This window comes from Callospermophilus lateralis, chromosome 5 (assembly GCF_048772815.1).
Source record: "Callospermophilus lateralis isolate mCalLat2 chromosome 5, mCalLat2.hap1, whole genome shotgun sequence".
In the NCBI taxonomy this organism is placed as follows: Eukaryota; Metazoa; Chordata; class Mammalia; order Rodentia; family Sciuridae; genus Callospermophilus; species Callospermophilus lateralis.
In genome coordinates, this window is record NC_135309.1 from 43083543 (window position 1) to 43105650 (window position 22108).

Here is a 22108-nt window from a genome sequence, read left to right on the forward strand (position 1 = left end):
CCAGATACCTACAGTACCTCCAGGTTCTGCACTCGCAGCAGCAGGAACCCCTGCCCCCTCACATGAACCCCTGACAGCTGAAGCACCAGCTGAACCAGCTCCCTCCTGACAGGCCAAGCCGCTGAGCCTCCTGGGCACTAGGCCTCCTTTGGAAGTCCAAGTCCCTGCCAGATAAACCTACCTACCTGAAAATATACATCAGAAATATATCCATGGGGCACACTCCAGGTTCTAGTCTACCCTTGCTTGCTCCCCTCTGCAACGTACCTGCTTCCTACGTTGCGTTTCTGTGCTATTTCTGTGGCCCTTTTTCCTTCCTACACCTCTGCAACCAATTTTCTAATGTGGTGCTGGGCTTGAACCCAGGCTTTTACACATGGCAGGCAAGCACTCTACGACAGTGTCTTACATTCAAACCCCTGTGTTTGGACTTAAGAGTGGTATGCTTTGTTCCAGACTGGGTCCTCCTACTGAGTTGGTAGTACTTGTTACCACATTCCCAAGACACAAATACAAGCATTCTCTAATATACTCTATATTTTGTTTATATCACCTGATTTTTTCAGTAGACTATAAGCTCCATGGGGGGAAAATTGTTTGTCCCTTTTGTTCTCTGTAGTATCCCCAGTGCCTAAAATAGTGAGTGGCACAGAACAGGCATGTGCTTTATCAGCCACAGTCCAGAGCAAACCCATGTGTCAGAAAACAACATATGCACAGGGAGACAGAAACAGGGCTGTTTTTAGTCACAAATAACAGAAAACACAACTCACAGTAGTTTGAACAAATAGGAATTTATTTTTTAAAAATTTTTTCACATAAAACCCCAGCAGTTGGCAGTCTAGGGCTGGGGCAGCATCTCAACCAAATCAAGAACCCACTTTCTACCAGCTCCACGAGCTTCACCTCTGCCCTCATGGTTATAGGCACCCTCAGGGGTCTCCTCCGCATTCCAGGCAAGATGAGTGGGACAAATGGCCACACCAGCTGCTTTTTTTTTTTTTTTTTTTTTTTGTACCAGGGATTGAACTCAGGGGCACTTGGCTACTGAGCCACTTCCCCAGCCCTTTTTTTTGTATTTGATTTAGAGACAAGGTCTCATTGAGTTGCTTAGCACCTCACCATTGCTGAGGCTGGCTTTGAACTCTTGATCCTCCTGTCTCAGCCTCCCAAGCTGCTGGGATTATGGCACAGACCACCATACCAAGCACACCAGTTTCTTCTTTTTTTCTTTTCTTTTTTTAAACAAAAGCAATCTGAGACTCTCCTCAGGAGACTTCCACCAGCTTGTCATTAGCCACAGCATTCACATGGCCACCACAGCTGGAAGTCAGCTGAATACTTAGCCTTCCAGCCACCAAACAAGAGGAGAGTGAGGGATGGTGTTAGAAGTGGGTGCTCTGGGAGCCAGCTGAGTGTCTGCCATAGGTGTTAGGGGAGGATTAGTGAATCAATAAATGCTGGGACAAGTGGCTGAAGACAGTGAGGAAAATGGAATCCCTGCCTCACACCATACACAAAAATGAATTCCAAGTAAACTGTTAAGTTTGAAAAGCAAAATTTAACTTTTGGGAAAAACAGTTTGGGGAGAAAGATTAGAAATCCTAGACAATCAAAAGCAGACTATACATCAAATGACATCATTAGAAAAGCAAAAACCAAGCATACCAGAAATGTATTTCTGCAAAGCCTATTACCAGAGAGAGGATCATAACCAGAGAATTCCTATGTATCAAAAGGGGTCAAAAAGAAAAAACGTGTCAAAATTAAAGCACCACACAGAAGAAATACACATGACCAAAAAGCCTCTACAAGACTGCCAAAAACTGAAAACTGACATCAAAAGCTAAGAGGTCAGCAGAGGGCATCTCAGCTGTCACCCATCTCAGCAGGAAGAGAAAGGACACAACCCATTTTGGAGAGCAATGTGGCCTGTCTAGTTAAATTGAAAATGTACAGGAACTACAACTAGCAATTCTTGTATACTTATGGAGGAGGAAACATTCAAGAACATTTGAAGCAACATTGTGTTTAAAAGCAAAAACCTGGAAACCACTTATGTTTATTGACTGCAGAAGGGAGAAACTGGATCCATCCATACCACACAGGACAGTGATGCAGCTGCATTTTGAGCTATGTGTGATCCAAAGGTTCACCAGCACCACTGAGTTTTAAAAGTTGAGGCATATATCCATTTGCCACTTAAAGAGTTTTTAAAAAATGCAAAACAATACAATGTATTTAAAGATACATTATCTTCATGGTAACATTTTTAGAAACAGTAGCAATCAGTTCTGCCAGGAGGAAACAAAGAGGGCTCCAAGTGTGCTGGCCCTCTATTCTCATATTGTACAGCAAATACATCGATGTTTACCTTGTGTATAATGAAATAATTTGATTTTTTAAAGCACATGGCATCACACTACTCTGTATGAAAATGCAGATGTGAGAACACATGTCAAACTTTCTAAGAACAAACTTTAGATATGAATTTTGCAACAATTAACTTCACAGATACAAACAAAGCTTTGCTCCAGTGGAAAAGTGTGCCCACCCAGCAGACCAGCACTACTTTCATATCTGCTCTCAAATCACCAAACACCTGCTGGTGGCTGAGACTAGACACTCTAGAACCACCCAAATGTGTTTTTAACCTTATCTCTGTCTCACTCCACAACTTTCTGAGCCAGAACTGGAGAATGAGCCAGGTTCCAGGTGGCTCTAAAAGCCACCATATAGTACCAATTTGCCTAAAATTTCAGGAATAGCAGAACCAAAAATTTAAAGTCAAGCACAATGAGGATGGTGCTAATGATGTAGTTGTAGCAGCTAGGAAGTTCCAGACCTCAGGTCTATATCATGGACATGTCCACCCGGATGCATCAGAGTGGACACACCCCCTGCCTGATCTGATGCATTCCCAGTGTCCACATAGTGTCGTGGAGTGAAATGAATTAATTAATAGACATCACCCACTTAGAAAAATGATATCTAGTAAGCACTCAATGTTTGCTACTTTTTCAAGTAAAGAAACTTGTTTGGAGAAAAGTGCTCAATAAAATATTTTAATACAGGGGATCATGACTACTATTCTTAATTAAGGCTTTGTGATGAGGCTCCTAAACCTGTGAAGGAAACAAAGTGGAATCTCCCAGTCACTGTGAGCCATCTCTGAACACCTACCCTGTGGAAATAGGAGTTTACCACTCAGGAAACGGCAAGGACATGGCTCTAGTCAATTCTCTGCTCTGGAGAATGGGTTCATTGGCTTCTTTACTATCTGTATTTTTTGTAATAAGAACCTACTTGACAATGTTAACTACGAAAAGCCAGACTGTGACAGGAAGACAGGGTTTTTGTTTTGTGAGATTGAAGACCCAAATGTTACAGAACTGTGTGGGAAGAGAGAGAACTGGCAAGGTCTCTCTGGGGTCAGATTTGGACTGGGCAGGGACGCACTGCAGCAGGCCGTGACCTGGGTGGAGATGACCTGAAAGCTGACACATGGTGATGCTCTCCCTTCAGCAGTTGGCTTCCTTCCTCTGTTATCATCTTTGTTCCCTTAAGGAAACCAAAGGAATATGACTGCTGTCCCCAACCTGTCCTCCTGACCCTCCAGGTCAACCCAACCCCCCTAGATTGTCACTGTACCCTCCTACCACTGTCTTGGCCTAGCCTTGAGCCTGGACTGAGGTCACACCCTCTGCATAGGACCCCAAGTCTTCCCTAATCCATTTTTTCATGGGGACCCTGGAGCACAGGGAGATGGCAAAGGCTGAAAGCTGCAATGCAGTAGCCAGTTGGAAGTTATCAGAAGAAAAAGAAAAGCAAGCCCCTGAGGGCGTCACACGGCTGAGGTTGGCTATTCCACTTTATTTAGCAAATAGTCACACTCTGGGCCCCACAGAGCAGCTCCTCCAGCATCACCTGAGTCTGCCTTGAGAAGCACAGGGAACAGGAAGGCTCATGTTCCCCACCTGGGCCTTGTCTGCCACCACACACAACACACACCTTAGGACAACACCACTGCTCTGGGTCCTCAGGAGCCACCCCAATGTGGTCTGGGGGGCCCTCCAGTGTTCAACGGCCACCCGTAGGGCCTCAGCTCCTCCCCAGGTACAGAAGCCCCTACTCCTGAGATGCCACCCCAGGGCAAGAGGCTCGTCTCCAGCTGTGGAGTTGCTACACCCCAATCCTGGGCCTGCCACCTGTCCCTGCTGGGCAAGAAGCAAAATGTACGAAAATACTTTTAATCATTTCTTTGAAACAGTTAAGAAATAAGGTTGTCTTATTTTCTTTTACAATCCGAGTAAAAAAAACAGTTCACATTAGCGCCTGGGCCAACATCAGCTTCTTCCCGCCACGCCAGGCGCTCAGTAGAAACGCTTGTTCCGCTCCTGGCGCTTCTGGAACACCACAGCACCCACCACGGCACAGACGATGATGCCCAGGAGCGCACACAGCAGCAGCAGGAACACCCTCCACCCTGTCAGGGGCCCGCTGCGGAAGTTCCCCGTAGGGTCGTCCACGTTATCTAAGGAAGAAGAGGGGGGGGGGTGAAGAGGCAAAGGGGCAGGGCTGCTGGCTGGGATCCAGGAAAGAGACTCACAGGACCACACAGCAGGCCCAGCATAGGGCCACCACACCCACCCTACCCAGGACCTCAGTGAAAACCAGAGACTCCTGGGCTCCCTCTGAAAAGGAGGTACGAGGAGAGGCCCAGGAATCTATATGACAAGCCCCAACTCCCCCATCTTGCAGTGAGAATCCCCCTCCCCACCGGGAGAAACGGCTCTGACCAAAGGCTGCCCCTACCTGCAGCTCTCAGCGACCTCCCTGGCTGGCTCACAGGTCCTGAGCTACCACCCACACGCTGCAACCCTCTCTAGCCACACCACTCTTCTGCCTGCCAACTGTCAACGGACCCTACTGGGTGCCACACCCTGTCACACGTGGGATCTCAGATTCTGACCACCCTGGAAGGTGGCACCTTTTCAAAACTGAGAGAAGATGAGGACTTGTCTGTGACTACGGGCCATGAGTGGAGGGACTGGGATCAGGATGAGCCTTATGTCTGCCGTTTGGCCTCCACACTGTGGCCCTCCACTTGACACTGGGGTCTGCACAGGCCTTTCTCAACCAGGACCGGGCTCAAGTCAGGCCTTTCTGCTGTGCTGTGTTTATGCTGCTCATTTGACAGAATGCCAGCTACGAGTCAACCTACAGCCTCCTTCCTGCACAGCCTAACCCTAGGCTGGCCTGCTGACCCCAGCCTCTTTGTCCCTGCACAGTGACAACAATGAACCGAACTAGGGGAGCCTGAGAGATGTTGCTTTCCTGACAAGCTCCTCAACCCCGGGGCTCCCAGTCCTCCCTGGTGCCTTCTCTGCCTCGGGTGCTAACTGAGCCCAGGGGCAGGGCCTGCTTGATACAGCTGGGCACAGAAGGAAGCTTTGAAACAGCTGCCAAAGGAACAAGTGCATCAACTTCTGAAAACAAGTTAATCCCTGCTTTGCTGGTCACTTGGGGAGGAAAGTACTCAGTAGCCAGTATGATTTTCCTCTAACCAAATGATGGTCCACAGATGGATTTGTTCCATCTCCAAAATATTTAAAACAATGTGAATCTTTAAAAAATGAGATGTTGGTGGGGTGTAGTGGTAGACACCTATAATCCCAATGACTAGGGAGGCTGAGGCAGGAAGATCACAAGTTTGAGGCCAGCCTAGGCAATTCAGTGAGATCCTGTTCCAAAAAATATACCTTATTCCTCCAACTGTGACATTCACTCTATGAAGCAGAATTCGTGCCATGAGAATAACCCAGGGTTTGGAGTTTTGTAAAAACCCAAGTTCAAATCTTGCCTTACCTCTTTCTGGCTGAGGAAACATGAGGGTTTCAGCCCCTTCAGCCAGCCATAGACTCAATCTCCAAAGTGCTCACAGACTAACAGGCATGCCAAGAGTACTGACACACTTCCTTCAGGCAACAAATTGCCTCTTGACTTTTTTTTTTTGTGTGTGTGTGTGGGGGGGGACTTGGGATTGAATTCAGGGGCTCTCGAACACTGAGTCACATCCTCAGTCCCATTTTGTATTTTATTTAGAGACAGGGTCTCACTGAGTTGCTTAGTGCCTCACTGTTGCTAAGGCTGGCTCTGAACTCAAAATCTTCCTGCCTCAGCCTCCAAAGCCACTGGGATTACAGATGTGTGCCACTGCTCCCAGCATACCCCCTTGACTTAATGACCATTGTCCCTAGGCCCCAACACAGAAGGGAGCAGACACAGTGCTCTGGGTGTCCTGATTGGCTGCTGCTGCCTCAATAGAAACCACATGGCGTAGAGGATATCCTCACAGATGGACTGGCTTTCCTGCCTCAATCATTTCCTTAAAGACTCACCAGAGCTGACTGGACCCAAGCTTCTGGCCTCTTAGGAACTTCAGGCAGGACCAGGAGCACAACTCATAAAGGACAGGGCTGATACAAGAGCCCAAACACAGCCAGAACTGGATCAGGAAGGGCTGAGAGCTCCAAACTCACCTGAGGCCTAGCAGGGACAGTCGGGGTGCACATACCTTTAGGTGACTTGAGGAAGTTGACACCAGGCTCTATTTTGGTCCAGTCGATGTTTTCCTCATCAGGTGTGTGCTCTACCATCAGCTGGAACAGCTTGATAGAGATGATGTCATGATTATCTGCAGGATCAAAAATGAGCCTGTGATGGCATGGAGCCAGCCTCAGGGCCATGGCTCACGGACCCCTCAAAGAGAAGCTGATGTTCCTGATATGGAGAGTGCTGCTACTGCCCATGGCTGGGCCTGTTTTCTTCCTAGTTACCTTCAATCCTGGAGGGAGGCAGTATTCTAGGGGCTGGGTGTGTTAAGCAAGTACAAGGCCCTTGTTTCAATCCCCAGCACCAAAAAAAATGAAGAGAAACCAAGGAAAAAGGAGGGATGGACAGAAAAGAGCATGGGCTTTATTTTCAAAATCACATGGGTCTAAACTGCAGGCCTGAGGCCCTCTCTGAGGCTCATTTTCCTCTTCTGTAAGACAGGAGTGATAATCTCCATCATGGGTGTGGTCACCATGGCAAGTAAATGAGCACACATAGATCAGACTGGAAGAGACAATGTGAGGCAGAGGGACCAGATCAGGGCTGGCCGAGAAGCCTGATCCTCCCAAGGGCAGGCAGCCAACAGATGCTCGTATCAGAGATCTGTGAAGGATGCAAATGAGAAAGTCAGCATCCAGATAGGAGCCCAGCCCAACACACAGTTAGCAACTGCACCTGAGGAAACTCAGCAAAGACATGGGCCAATCAGCATGGGCAGGAAAGGACCACCACTCGACACTAACAGCTCTCCCATTTTCGGGGGGTGGGGGCTTGAGTCTCAGAGCCACAATATGACATCCAGCCTGCCTAACTAATTGTAAGCTCAACAGGCTACAATCTGAGGAAAGGCCTTTTATTTAGAGGGGTGGGTACAGTACTGGGTATTGAGTTCAGGGGCTCTCTACCACTGAATAACATCCCAACACACACACATACACCCTCCTTTTTTTTTTTTTTTTCCTTGAGACAAGGTCATGCTAAGTTGCTGTGACTGACCTTGAACTTATGATCCTCTGGCCTCAGCCTCCCAACTTGATGAGATTCATGGTAATACACCACTGCACCCAGCTAAAAAAGGCCTTTTTTAGAGGGAGAATCTCTGGAGCCATGAGAAGGGAGAACCTATGTAGAGCAAGGCCCTGGCAGACAGGTCAGGCAGGGTTGAGTGGCATCTGATAGTCAAGCATGCACGGTCCCTGGAGGTAGCAAGTGGCCAAGGAAAGAAAGTAGTTTGGGAGTCAGACTCTAGTTCCCACCTGAGCTCTGCCCCTTCCCATTTCCCATTTGCAATTTTTGGGAAATCCCTCAACTCTGAAATTCCCAGGGTGTTGGCTGAAAAAAAGTGAAAAGACAATTTCCTACTAAAGACTATATCCCAGGATTGCCCACAGGATGCCAAATATCAACAACCCTCCAACTAATGGCCAGACACTATCACTTTTGGAGCCATCTCCACCACTCTTTACCGAGCTCCTCCAAACAGCCTTGGAGAGCATCCATCTGCCACAGATCTGGTTCTGTTCTCATCAAGAACCACCTGCAAAGTGAGTGCAGACCTACAATTCCAGCTACTTGGGAGGCTGAGGCAGGAGAATCACAAGTTCAAGGTCAGTCTAGGCAACTTAGTAAATCCTATTTCAAATAAATGGATGGGGATGTAGTTTAGTGGCCGAGCACTTGTCTAGCATGTGCAAGACCCTGGGTTTGATCCCCAGATACACACACACACACACACACACACACACACACACACACAAAACCCAAAACCTCTGCAGACCCATGCAGAAACACTATAAGACAAAATTTCAGGTAACCCAGGGGAGATGGGGTAAAGGTTATGGTGGAGTCATCAATAAAACAAGACTGGTCCTAAGTTAGTAAGTACCAAAGCTGGAAGACAGGAACAGGGTGCTTATTAGATCAATCTCTCATCTTGGGGGTCTATACTGACACTGCCCTATTATTAAAGTCTAAAGCAGCAGGCCCGGTGGTACATGACTATAATCCCAGCCAACTGGGAGGCTGAGGCAAGAGGACTGCAAATTTGAGGCCAGCAAAAAGGCAACTTAGCAAGACCAAGGGCTTGGAGTGTAGTTTAGTGGTAGAGAGCTTGCCTAGCATACACAAGGCCCTGGGTCTGATCTCCAGTACCAGAAAAAATAAACAAAAACAAAAACATAACTTTAAAACAAAACAAAGGACATATTGGAATCAAGTGGACCCATGTAGTTCTCTGGGGTGGGGATGGGGGGTCTCGGGCCAGTGAACAGGTTACAGCCCTGAAAATGTTTATCCTGAAGATAAACTCTTTGTCAGGTCATCCATATCACATCCCAGTTCTGGTCAGCAGGAGTTAGCCCTGGGTTTTATGCCTTCTGAGCATTCTCAGGAGAAGACTGAGAGTCACAGCCAAGGGCCACCACTAAGTGTTACCAGGACCTGGTGACTTGGCAAAGTCCATACAGGCCAGAGGAGTCCATGCTTACTGAGTACCCAATGCAGGCCAAACGAGACATATCCCTGACTTCATGGGGAGGTGGGGTGTGTGTCTGGGGTGGGGAGCACAATAAAGTAGATGATATGGCTGACTCAAAGATAGTAAATGCTAGGAAAAAAGGTTAGCTAGGAGTGTTGGGCACTGGAGGAGCAGGTGCAAATTCTAGTAAGGGAATTGGGGAAGGCCCCACCAAGTAGGTGACATTAAAGATAGACTCTAAGAAGATGAAGGTCAAACAGCAAGTCAAAAGGCCAGAAGCAGGATGACACTGGTGTGTCCAAGGAACACCTTAAGCTGAGTAAGAAGCAAGCCCTGAATCAGATGTTGCAGGGGTGGGGAGGGGTAGGTAGACTATGTTGCGATGGTGCCTTGCTGTGAATTCACCAGTGCACTGGAGGTGGCATGGAGAGGAAAAAGAAAAGTACAGGATGACATCAGGGTTTTTTAGCCTGAGCAACTAGAAAGTCAGAGGAGCCATTTACACCTTGCTAGGCAAAGTATGGTCTTGAGTAGTGGCATATTAGGGCTCAGATGGGCAGCTGAGTGGACACTGGCTACTGCTTATGTAGTAGTATCTGCAAGTATACAGGGTCTAGATTCAAAGTCAATCTCCTAAAGATAAAGGAAGATTGCTAATGGATTGCTCAAAGAGTAAGTTATGGGCACACCAGCATTTACAGACAATGGGAAGAGGAGGAAGATGGTGAGCGTGGAAATCAAAAGAAGGTGATCAACTATGTCAAAAGGTTCCAACAGAATGAATTACAGTACAGGGGGTAGAGAGAGAAGAGGAGAGGGGAGGGGGGGAGGGGGGATAGTAGATGATAGGAAAGGCAGCAGAATACAACAGAACTAGTATGGCAATATGTAAATCAATGGATGTGTAACTGATGTGATTCTGCAATCTGTATACGGGGTAAAAATGGGAGTTCATATCCCACTTGAATCAAAGTGTGAAATATGATATATCAAGAACTATGTAATGTTTTGAACAACCAACAATTAAAAAAAAAAAAAAAAAAAAAGGTTCCAACAGACCAGGGAAGGCTCGGGCTAAGAATGGTGGACTTCTCACCAGACAGGTCTCCAGTGCCAGCCGAGGCTCCAAAATAGTAGCCGGTGGGTAGGCGTACTCCCGTGATATCAATGCAGTTTTTCCACTCATTCTTGTCCTCCAAGTCAGTCATCACCTGTGGCCAGCCAACATGTCAAATACACCTGCAGGCCCAAGCTTGCCATTTCCCCAGCCTCTAGAGAACCAGCAAAGGCCCAGCCAGCCTCCTCCCTCACACCTGCTCACCGTCAGACGGCCCCGGGAATAGCGCACAGCCAGGAAGGTATCATGGTCCCGGTTGCGAAAATCGGCCGTGCAACCTGCCAGCTCAGTCCAGCGTCCATCTTTGCTATGGTCATAGGAGAGGGAGCCATTGTTCACCATCACTGAGATGTACGGGAATACACGCTGGAACCAAGACACCAGTTAGTTCGCTACTATCCCTTCTTCAGGAGGAAGCAGGCACGCCCACCATCCCAACCCCTGGAGGCTGCTTTTGTGCCAGGACCAGAGAGAAATCCCAGTCCCCACCCTCTAGCCAGCTGTCTAGTCCTTGCTTTCCTGCTCCACAGGAGAGAACAGGGCCTTACCTCAGTGGTCTCATCATTGGGATATGTGTCCAGAAAGATGGCTAAGCCGTGAAAGTTGTCTTTGCTTCCAAACACAGGTCCTGGAATCATAAGGAGACACTCACACAATGGGAAAAACTGGAGATGTCCCCATGGGTAGCTCAAAGGCAATATGTGTAAGGGGTGGGACAGCCCAACTCTGGTCATTCATGCAGGAGATAAGGGATTTCCTAAGGATGAAGCTGAGGTAGGGGGCAAGGAGAGATTCAAGTGTAACAGAGAGGACTCAAGTTTGGAGCCTGAACTATAAGGGGACAGCCACCTGGCCATGTGCTGTGAGGTGTCAAGGGGTTACCCAGTCTAGGAAAAATGGGAGAAGCCACAAAAGATCCTCTCAAACCAGGGTAGCACATTTTCTATAATGGGTCACACAGGAAACCTTTACAGTCCTGAGGTCTATATACAGTCTCTGCTGGATGGCCTTCATATTCTAGCACTTAAAAAAAAAATAACAATAATCCTTTAAAATGGGAGAATGGTTAAAACAGGTCACAAGGGGTATAGCACTAAGCTACAGGACTAGCTGTTCCTCCTCTTCCCTAAGGGGCCCTCCTTCTAGGAGAGTAGGGCTTTATCTTCAAGTGGGAGCAGACTCCTATCAGGGCAGTGCAGGGTAGAAGATCCTTGGCCCCAGAAACCCAGGCAACTTCCTGCCTTGCCCACCCTGACCTCCCTAGTGGGCCAGCAGCCATGGGGCACCCACCCTCCAGGATCCAGTGGGACCACCTGAGCAACACTGCCCTACCTGGTACAAGGCGGTCCCGAGTGTACCACAAGGCGATGCCATCTCCATGGAGATTCTTCTTCCCTGTGCCATGGACTTTGAAGTGGACGTGCATCTCCCAGTCTTTGAGGAAGCAAGGCTGGATGGGGGGTGGGAGACAGATAGCACTGCTCAAGAGATCCCCAGGATGTTTGAACAAGTTAGAGGCAACCCTGGCACAAACACTGCCCCACAGAACTATCTTCTTGCATCTACCAAGACTTGGTACTTACTCATAAGCACAGAGCTAGGTGGCAGGATCACAAGTGTCACTGACCCTGGATTCCCAAGCATTTTCAGCAGGAAGGAAAGGGATTGCTGGGCCCCTACATGAGAAGAGGTAGGCCATGCAGTGTCCCAAGGCTGCCAGAGGCCCTCCTCTGCCTTGTCAGGCCTGTTCTCATCCTGGCCTCAACACAAGCCAAATCCCCTAGTCTGTTCTACCTCCATTCCCACTGTTCCTGCCCTGGGATCTTGAAAAAGGGTTATTACCCCTATCTGAGGTATGTATTTTAAATAAACAAAAATGTGTTTTGGGGCAAAACAACTCATACTCAACAGATGTGAGGACAGTCTTGATACATACCCAGCTCTATTTGACCCCAAAACTTCTGCTGTCTTCTATACTTCCTACAGCCTTCAGACCTTTAACATAAACAGCTACTTTCTGCCACCCCCTCACCCCCACCCGACTCTTCTGTTCTAACCAACCTTCCAAAGTGAAGAAAATCAGGCTGAGTGAGTGCCCAAAGGACTCGAACCTAAGTCTGACTACAAAGCCCAACTCCTGGCCAGGACACCTGCCAACCAGGCCCAGCTTAAATGAGGTACCAGTATCACTGCTGAAGCCTGATTAGGGAGGTGCTCTGGGTCCTTTTAGCCATCATATGAGAAGCAAATACTCTTTGACAGTCATGGACATCAAGAACAGAGCTGAGCACTGCCTACAGCAAGGGGAACAGCCTGCCAAGAAGCTGCTCATGAAAACTAAGGTGTCAACAACTACTATGAGAAGGAAAAACTTCGCAGAAGTCAGAGATGTGTATATAAGCACATGATTTAAAAAACAAACAAACAAACAAAACAGAAAGGCAAACCCAAAAAAAGATATGGTTAACCTATCAGATTGGCAGCTATTAAAAACATTATTATATAATGCAGATGAGGATGCAGAGAAACACACACTCTCAAGCAACAGGTGTGACTGTAAATGTAAATGGTCCCGTCTTCTTAGCAGCAATTTGGCTACAGCTTTTTAACAGAACAAGGGAGACCCCAGTAGTACTTACTACCTAATGATATCAATGATACTAAAAAAGAGGCTGGGAATGTAGCTCAGTGGTAGAGTGCCTGCCAAGCATGCATGAGGCCCAAAGTTCCTGCAAACAATATCAATGATCTGCTCCCATTTGGGGGTGGGGGGTTAAGAAAAAATGTAAAGCACTAACTGATATTAATGACAGGTAATTCTGAGAACTGTGGGGAATGTTTACTTTATGTGTGTGTGTGTGTATATATATATATATATATATATATATATATATATATTAGGTATAGATGGACACAACACAATGCCTTTATTTTTATATGGTGCTGAGGATTGAACCCAGGTCCCACCGGTGCTAAGCAAGCACTCTACCGCTGAGCCACAATCCTAGCCCTAGGGAATGTTTACTTTCTATCTTTGAATATCATACAAATGAATATTGCTTCTGTAACCAGAAAAAAACTCAAATCAAAAATAAAAAACAGGCCGGGCACAGTGGTGTACACCTGTAATCCCGGCATCTCGAGAGGCTGAGGCAGGAGGATTGTAAGTTCAAAGCCAGCCTTAGCAAAAGCAAGGGCCTAAGCAACTCAGTGAGACCCTGTAGTCTAAGTAAAATACAAAATAGGACTAAGGATGTGGCTAATCCCTGGTACCCAAATAAATAGTTAAAGGAGGAATTTGTGAACTCAAGGTCATTTAATAAAAATATCCAGAATGAGGGCTGGGGCTATAACTCAGTGGCAGAACACTTGCCTAGCATGTGTGAGGCACTGGGTTGGGTCCTCAGCACCACATAAAAAAATAAATTAATTAAATAAATGCATGCCGTCCATCTACAACTATAAAAAAGATTAATATATATATATATATGTGTGTGTGTGAGTGTGTGTTTGTATGTTTTAGTTGTGGATGAACCTTTATTTATTTTTATACGGTGCTAAGAATCAAACCCAATGCCTCACACATGCGAGGCAAGCGCGCGTGCGCGCGCGCACACACACACACAAACAAATCTATAAACCAAAGGAGATGAAAGAAAACCATATGCTATGTTTTGGATAACATTTGACTGTATCTCCCAAAGACCCATGTATTAGCAGCTTGGTCTTCAGTATGGTGATCATTAAGAGGTGGTAGGATCTTTAAGTTGGTCCTTGGTAGGTTATTACTGGCTTCTCCATGTCTCTGCACGTCATCTCATCCTTTCATAGGTACTCCATCAGTGATGCTATTTGTCATGAGTTGATGTAGCCAGCATCAGCATCATGCTATCTGGACTTGCAGGCTCTTGAACATCAAACTAAATAAACCTATTTTTCTTTATGAAAATTATCCAGCCCCAGGTATTTCATTATAGTAACAGACAACAGATTAACACACCATACCTACACAAACACACACAGAGAGAGAAAGAGTGAGAGAGAAGAGAAAAAAAAAAATTAAAACGAAGGGAGGGGGCTGGGGTTGTGGCTCAGCGGTAGATTGCTCGCCTAGCACGTGCAAGGTCTTGGGTTTAATCCTCAGCACCACATAAAAATAAATAAAGGTATTGTGTTCATCTACAACTAAAAGAATGAAAGGAAAATTAAGACATTTTCAGACAAAACAAAAACAAATTAAAAGAATTCATTATTAGTGGACACAATTACTACCTTTCATTCTTTGTGAAGATGAAAAATGATCAAAATATAAGAGTTCAGGAATGAAGAACAAAGAAAAAATATGAAGGTAAAAAATCTACATAAATATTTGAGTAAAACAACTTAAAACAGAAAGCATTAAAATAAATGACAGCAATAGGGTAAAGAGAGTTTAAAGTATCTTAAGAACCTTGCATTATTCAAGAAGGTGGTTAAAGTATACATTATCCTTAAGTCTTTGGTAAACATGGACACAGAACAATAAAAATTAATCCCAAGGAAATCAAGACCAGGGAGAATAATGAACAGTGTTCAAGTAAAACAAATAGAAGGTAAACTGTAACAGCCAAATTATATTGTTATTTTGTGTGCGTGAATAAATATGTAACAAAAAAATCGCAACATTATGTATAACTACAATGCACCAGTTTAAAAAAAAATGGAGAGGGGCTGGGTTTGTGGCACAGACTCAGAGTTAGAGTGCTTGCCACGGGGTTGGATTCTCAGCACCACATAAAAATAAACAAACAAAATAAAGGTATTATGTCCACCTATGACTAAATATATATATTAAAAATGGGGGGAAAAAGAAAGGTAAATAGACAGGAGATCAAACTCAAGTGTGCAAGTAATTATATGTATATGAACTAAATGTTAGATTAAAAAACAAAACATAAGGGCCCCTAGGACCTTTCTATATTATTTCTTACAATGGTACATGAATCTACAACTAATTCAAAATTAAAGGTTAAACTTAAAAATTAAATAAAGGTATTGTGTCATTCTAAAACTAAAAATAAAAAAAAATTTAAAGTAACTAAATGATCAAATATGATCAAATATCTAAATTTAAGAGTTAGCCAGATATAGTAGTGCATGCCTGTAATCCCAACAACTTGGGTAAGGTGAGGCAGGAGGACCACAGACAAGTTTGAGATCATCCTGAGGAATTCATCAAGACCCTCAGCAACTCAGTGAGACCCTGTTTCAAAATTTTAAATTTTAAACAGGGCTGGGGATGTAGCTTAGTGGTAAATTATCCCCGGGTTCAATATCCAGGATTTTTTAAAAAGATAAAATCAGAATTACCATACAACCTGCTATTTCTACTTCTTTTTCTTCTTCTTCTTCTTCTTCTTTTTTTTTTTTTTTTTTTGTGGTGCTGGGGATTGAACCCAGGACATTATGCATGTGAGGCAAGCACTCTACCAATTGAGCTATATACCCACTCCTAATTCTATTTCTTATGTTTATACCCAAAAGAATCCAGAAGAGGGACTCAGATGTCAGTTCATCAATATTCACAGCAGTATTCACAAGAGTCAAAAAGAGGGAAGAATCCAGTGTCCATCAACAGATGAATGGATTAACAAAATGTGGTTCACATACATAGAAATATTACTCAGCCACAAGAAAAAATGCATACTAAAATACAAAGGAAACTTGAAAAAAATTATGGTAAGTTAAATAAACCAGATATAGAAGGATTAAAAACTGGACAAGAAACTTTAAAAGGAGACACCCCCCACCTCTCTCTCTCTCTCTCTATATATATATATATGTATTAGTCACAGTTGGACAAAATACTTTTTTTTTACTTATTTTTATGTGGTGCTGAGGATCGAACCCAGTGCCTTGCACATGCTAGGTGAGAGTGCTCTACCACTGAGTCACAACCCTAGAAGGGGACTCTTTTTTTTTTAATTTGTTATTTTTAGTTGTAGATGGACACAATACCTTTGGTTTTATTTATTTATTTATTTTTATGTGGTGCTGAGTTTTGAACCCAGTGCCTCAAGCATGAAAGGCAAGCACTCTACCACTGAGCCACAACCCCAGCCCTAAAAGGGGACTCTTAATGATAAAGATATTATTTAATCAAAGATAGAAAAAATTTGTTTCTATATATGCCTAATTTGGTCTCAAAATATATACAACAGAAACTGACAGAATCATTGCTAATAGAATATTAATACGGGACTTTGTATTTTCATGTCATTCCCTACACAGAATTTTAATATAATATATTCACTGCTTGAAAATCTCTTATTTGTTAATTTATCACAGTACTCGGCAACTTTTTTAAAACCTCCCTTAGTAACTGGTAAAAATGAACTAATAAAATGTCAAGAAGGATATAAAAGATTTGAACTCAATCAGCAAACGTGATTTACAGGACCTAAACCACATGCTACATTCTGTAAGTAGAGAATCCACACTCTTTGCAAGCATGCACAAAACATTTCCCAAAACTCTAACTACTTGAGGGACCATGCCCAAGTCTTAACAGACTTTCAAGGGACTGAAATTCTTGACTGCAATGCAATTACATTAGATATTAATTTAAAAATTTTAAAAATTACCAAAATAACCCTCATTTATTTGGAAAAAAATTAAACCATATCACACATATACAAAAGTCAATCTAGATACCACATTTCAATGATCTGGGCCTAGCACTAAAGAAAGAGCCCAGCTTGGTGTGAGGTGTGTACTGGAATAAAAGAGCAAACTGAGAAAGGGAAAAGGGAAAGGAAAATCTATATTCCTGTTCCAGGTATGCTGGCAAGAAGGTCAGCTTCAGGTAAACTCACATATGGAAGCGGAGAACCTGGAAACTGATTCTGACAAGACTATGCAAGCCTTAGAAAGTCTCCATAAACCCCAGATTAAAAACTACAGGGGCTGGGGTTGTAGCTCAGTGGTAGAGTGCTTGCCTCGCATGCGTGGGGCACTGAGTTCGATCATCAACATAACACCACATAAAGCAAAATAAAGACATGTGTCCACCTATAACTAAAAAATAAACATTTGAAAAAAGACTACAGAGGAGGAAAATTTATATATATGATATACATATAGATGTATAAGAAGTTCAACATATGAAAAATATATACTATATATATATGAATGTGATATAAACAACATAAGCCTCTGAAGAATTTGAAGGAGGTAAGGTACAGATTTAGAAGCTGCTTTGGGGGCACAGTTCTCAACCATGACTACAGAGCAGCCACCTGAAGAGATCAGAATTTTTTTTTTTTTTTTTTTTTTGGTACCAGGAATTGAACCCAAGGGTACTTAACCACTTGAGCCACACCCCCAGCCTTTTCATTTTTTATTTAGAGGCAGGGTCTCACTAAGTTGCTGAGGCTGGCTTTGATTTTGCAATTCTCCTGTCTTAGCCTTTCAAGTTTCTAGGATTGTAGGCATGCGCCACAATGTAGCCCATTTCTTTCACCCAGCTGAAAGCTCAGAAATTTTAATGAAAATATTTCAATATAAGACAATTTTTTAATAACAAATTTTAATGAAACCAGAATCACCTGGCAGGAACAGATCATTTTACAGTCAGGCAGTTTCCTTATCTTTGCTTGGAACAAGGTGAAAGGCAGATATAATCTAATAATCAGATGATACATCATTAATAGTTCTGATAGAAGATCACTCACAACATGATTTGGGGTTTAAAAACTAAAGGAAGTTCAAAATATTGAGTGGTCCTGCTATATCAATACTCCAACTCCATCTACAATTTAAGTGAACAATTTCTCAGAATTCACATTAAAAAATAAAAAGCAGATGTGACACTGAAGCCCATATCATTTTGCCTCTAGTATTTTGTCCATATGGTGAGGCTAGGGAGACAACATCTCATTGACATGCATTTCAATAAATTACCACTTTTTTATAATAGATATTCAAAATTTGTGTAATGTATCCAGGCATGGTGGTGCACACTTGCAGGCCCAGATACTGTGGAGGCTAGGCCAGTAGAATCCTTCAGCCCAGTAATTTGAGGTCAGCCTGGGCAACACAGTGAGACTCCATAATAAAATAAAAATAAAAAATTCTGTACTGCACTATTTTGATCAATTATGAACCAATAATCCCAAAGAAAATATTAAAACCTAAATATTAAATCCTGACAAAGTTAAAAAGTTTAAATCACAACACTTATTATGAAGCTGCAAAGAACTATGATAGGTTAAGAAATAAGGGATTTTCAAGTAGTAAATATATTGTATGAAGATAAAGTCCTGTGTGGGGAATGACATGAAAATACAAGTTCAATTTAAACAGACTGAAGTACAATATAAGTTTATTTATATTGCTTAAAAGAAAAGTGGATATCCAAGAAGCAATATTTAGATACCATTAAATATTTAAGAGTACTGAATAGTTTTACTGAAAACTACATCCTTTGCTTTTGGGATCCAAATCCAGGGCTTCTAGGCAAGCACTGAGCAACACCACTGCAGCTACACTGAAAATATTTCAAGATAATTTTTTAATAACAAATTTTAAAGGGGATGTATAATTTCAGATTGGGATGTCAGAGGGGAAAAATAAAAGTTTAAAGGCCACTGCTGTAGCCTCCACATAAGAATTCCTCAGGATGGCGCCTGGGCAACCTCTTTAGCTTCCCCATATCCTGTGTTCCAGATAACAGGCACTTGGAGTTCTAGTCATCTCTGAGCCACACCATAGTTCAGAAGGCAGTTCAGGGAGTGTATGCTAATTTAGTACCTTTCCCAGATGGAGTGTGAAGGTGACAAAGAGAAAATACTGAACACAAAATTCTAAACAATTTCTTTCAGGAAATTTGGGAATCATCCCAAACATTCATGGAATATCAGAAGGGCCTAACAGGAAATTTCCCTGGACCTGAACAGGAAAGTGAGGGAAGAAAGGCAAGGTAATATTTAGACTGAAAATTTAATTAAAGGTAAGTGCAGGGCTGGGGTTGTAGCTCAGTGGTACAGCACCTGCCTAGCACATGTGAGGCACTGGGTTCGATCCTCAGCACCACATAATTAATTAATTAATAGAAATGTGTCCATCTACAACTGGGAAAAAAAAAAAGGTAAGTGCAGAATGCTCAGTCCTGTAATATCTCCAAACCACTGATAATGCCAACCATCAGCTACCTACACCGGTAATTTAAGCCACTATTTTGGATGTGTCCATTCTTTGTGGCTAAACCTAATTTCTATTAGTTCTAGTGCTATTTGTACCTCACTTAAAAAAAAAAAAATAAAAACTTAATGCTATGTAGAATTCATTTCTATAAAAAACATAAGGCTACATTATCATTTTTAAATATTAACCAGTCTAGAGGTGTAACAGTGGCAGAGTGCTTGTTTGGCGTGAGTAAGACCCTAGGTCTGATCCTCAGCATCATTAAAAAAAAAAAAAAAAAAAAAAATCTGAAAATCTGCAAGCCCTAAGACAGAATAATAAGACAAAATGTTATTTGGGGGAGATAAGGTGGTTAATGAAGTACTCTGAGTGGGTGGCACTCGAACTGAGACTTAACAGATGAAAAGAAATCAAGCAGGCACGAAGAACCAGTAGGCAGTGTCCTAGACAGGGGGAACAATAAGTGCAAAGGTCCTGAGGCTTGAAGGCAGCCAGAGGCTGGAACAAAATCAATAGAGAATGAGTGGAGATGCCAGGCACCAGGAGCCAGACTGTACAGACATAATGCACAGTTATCCTTCAAAGGAGACTCCAGGCTCTGAGGATCAGAGCAAAAACTGAAGAAAGTAACCCCAGATGCCTCCAATAGCAATTTAGTGACATGGAACAGGAAGAGAGGAGGCAATGAGAGGACAGGCAGATGAAGCAACACAAGGACAATGTGGGCTCCCAGAAAGCAATGAGAAAGTCAATCAGGACAAAAGAGCAGGGTGACAAAGAAAACTAGGACTCTGGCCAACAGTGTGGGTTGTAGGAAGGGTTGGATCAGGCAGGCTAGGGCAGGAGCAGGTTGCTTCCCAAGCTGATACCCAGCTCAAAATTACTCCCTTTTCCCCAACTTAAATTTACTCAATGTAGAGTCTATGATGATCTTAGCCACTGCTCATATATGACATGCCAGTGACACCTCAGCCTCCCTGACCTCCAGGATAAAGGTCACAGAAATTAAAACTGCCCACAAATCCAGATCCTCCCTCCTCCTCAAGTAGTGGCTTGAACAGTATGTCGCCTCTTGAGAACCACTCACCTGGTGGTTCCAAATAGAGCCCTCTAATGATAACAAGACCCTTAGCCAAGTACTGGGGGAGGGGTCTAGGCCTTTAAGAATGTCAGAGAGATTCACCCACTGTCCAGAAGAAAGGGGGTCACGTGTACAAGTGTACTCCTGGGCTCAGAGAACAAACATATCAATTTAAATGCGGTTTCTGCCATTTAGTGGCTGCATTATCTATGCATAAAGACATGCAAACCATCTATTTCAAACAGCTTGCTTGAGAATTAAATGCAATCAGGTATGACAAGGTCAGTGCCTAACACACAGCTAAATACCCAATAATGATCCAGGTTGTTTCATTCTTCCCACGATAGAAGGGGGTAAATTCAGACAATCTGACAGTTCCACCATTTTCTGACTATGAGCACTTTCAACTCTAAGACTTATTTTTTTTAGTCAGTAAAATGGAGATTACATCTCTTACTGGGCATGGCTTTTGAAGAAATTAAATAAGAAAAGTGTGAAGTGTCAAGCACAGCTCCTGACACATAACTACTCAATATCCATTATTTATTATTAGTGAGTGTAACCAAGATGGAGAAGAAATGAGCGAGGAAGGAGCAGGGCACGCCTATAAACGAAGCTCAGGTCTTGGCTTCTTGGAGAGGCAAGGAGTAGTGGCTTGAACGGTATGTTTCGCCTCTTGGGAACCACTCACCTGGTGGTTCCAAATAGAGCCCTCTTTGCTGCGCTCATCGGGGGTCAGACGCACGTACTGGCTCGTAAGCATTGTGCTGCCTTGGAAGTCCCAGAGAGGCATGGAGCTGGAACCAACCCCTGTAGGCAGAGAGACGGACATAAACAGGTGCGTGAGAGGCCATGCCAGGACTGATATTGAGAAGGGCAGGAAACCCACAGAGCTGCTCTCCTCGAGAGAAAGGGCACGCCCTCCCCCAACCCAGCTCAGCCTTGCCCTCACCCTTCACTCAATTCCTTCCCGGGCCTCACCTTGGTAGGGCTTGATAAGCGAATGCTCCCGCTTGAGGTGTTCACTGTTGCCGTCAGTTATATCCGCAGCCACTGACGCCAGCAACAGAAGAAGATGTAGAAGGGTAACGGGGCCAGGGCCGGGGCCAGGAAGCCCAGGTCTCCCTGGGCATCGCCGGCCCCAGCCCCAGCGCCAAAACCAGCCCTCCTCCGCCATTCTCCTTTCCTCTCGGCCACTTCCGCCCTAGGACTTCCGCCTTCCGGATGTCCTATCTAATGGCCTCCGGCCGGAAACCCTCCAACCGGGAAGTTAAAAAACAAAGCCTCTCAGCCGAGGAGGTGGCAGCTTTACTAGATGGGCAGCCCCCGGTCCTGGTTGAGGGTCGTTCCATCACCTTGTAGGTTCCAGGCACCTGCCAGCCGGACTCAGCAATGGATTCTTAGGCGCCACAGAGTTTCAGCCAATCACAGAGCAGCACGTTAGGTTTGTAAGCCAATGAGCAGAGCAATGGTCTGAGCCGCGGGGAATGCGAGCGCTGTCCTCCGAGCAGAGCACCGCGGAACTTGTAGTTTTTATCGGCTGCTTGCGTGGACTGGATGCGCAGGACTACAACGCCCTTCTCCTCTGGCCTCTGGTCTGGTCTCTAAAAAGATCTTTCCCAATTTGAGGTGGGGC

At 44.3% G+C, this 22108-nt stretch overlaps 1 protein-coding gene across 1 annotated transcript; it reads right to left on the reverse strand.

Moving 5' to 3' along the window:
* Positions 1 to 778: 778 nt before the first annotated feature.
* Lman2 (lectin, mannose binding 2) lies at positions 779 to 21839 on the reverse strand. Its single transcript, XM_076856622.2, has 8 exons — positions 21454 to 21839; positions 21164 to 21282; positions 11541 to 11658; positions 10757 to 10836; positions 10413 to 10574; positions 10188 to 10302; positions 6578 to 6697; positions 779 to 4534 (listed from the first exon to the last, which is right to left on the reverse strand). The coding sequence occupies exons 1-8, from the start codon at positions 21647 to 21649 to the stop codon at positions 4374 to 4376; spliced, it is 1071 nt and encodes a 356-aa protein (XP_076712737.1). The 5' UTR covers positions 21650 to 21839; the 3' UTR covers positions 779 to 4373.
* Between the last annotated feature and the right edge of the window lie 269 nt (positions 21840 to 22108).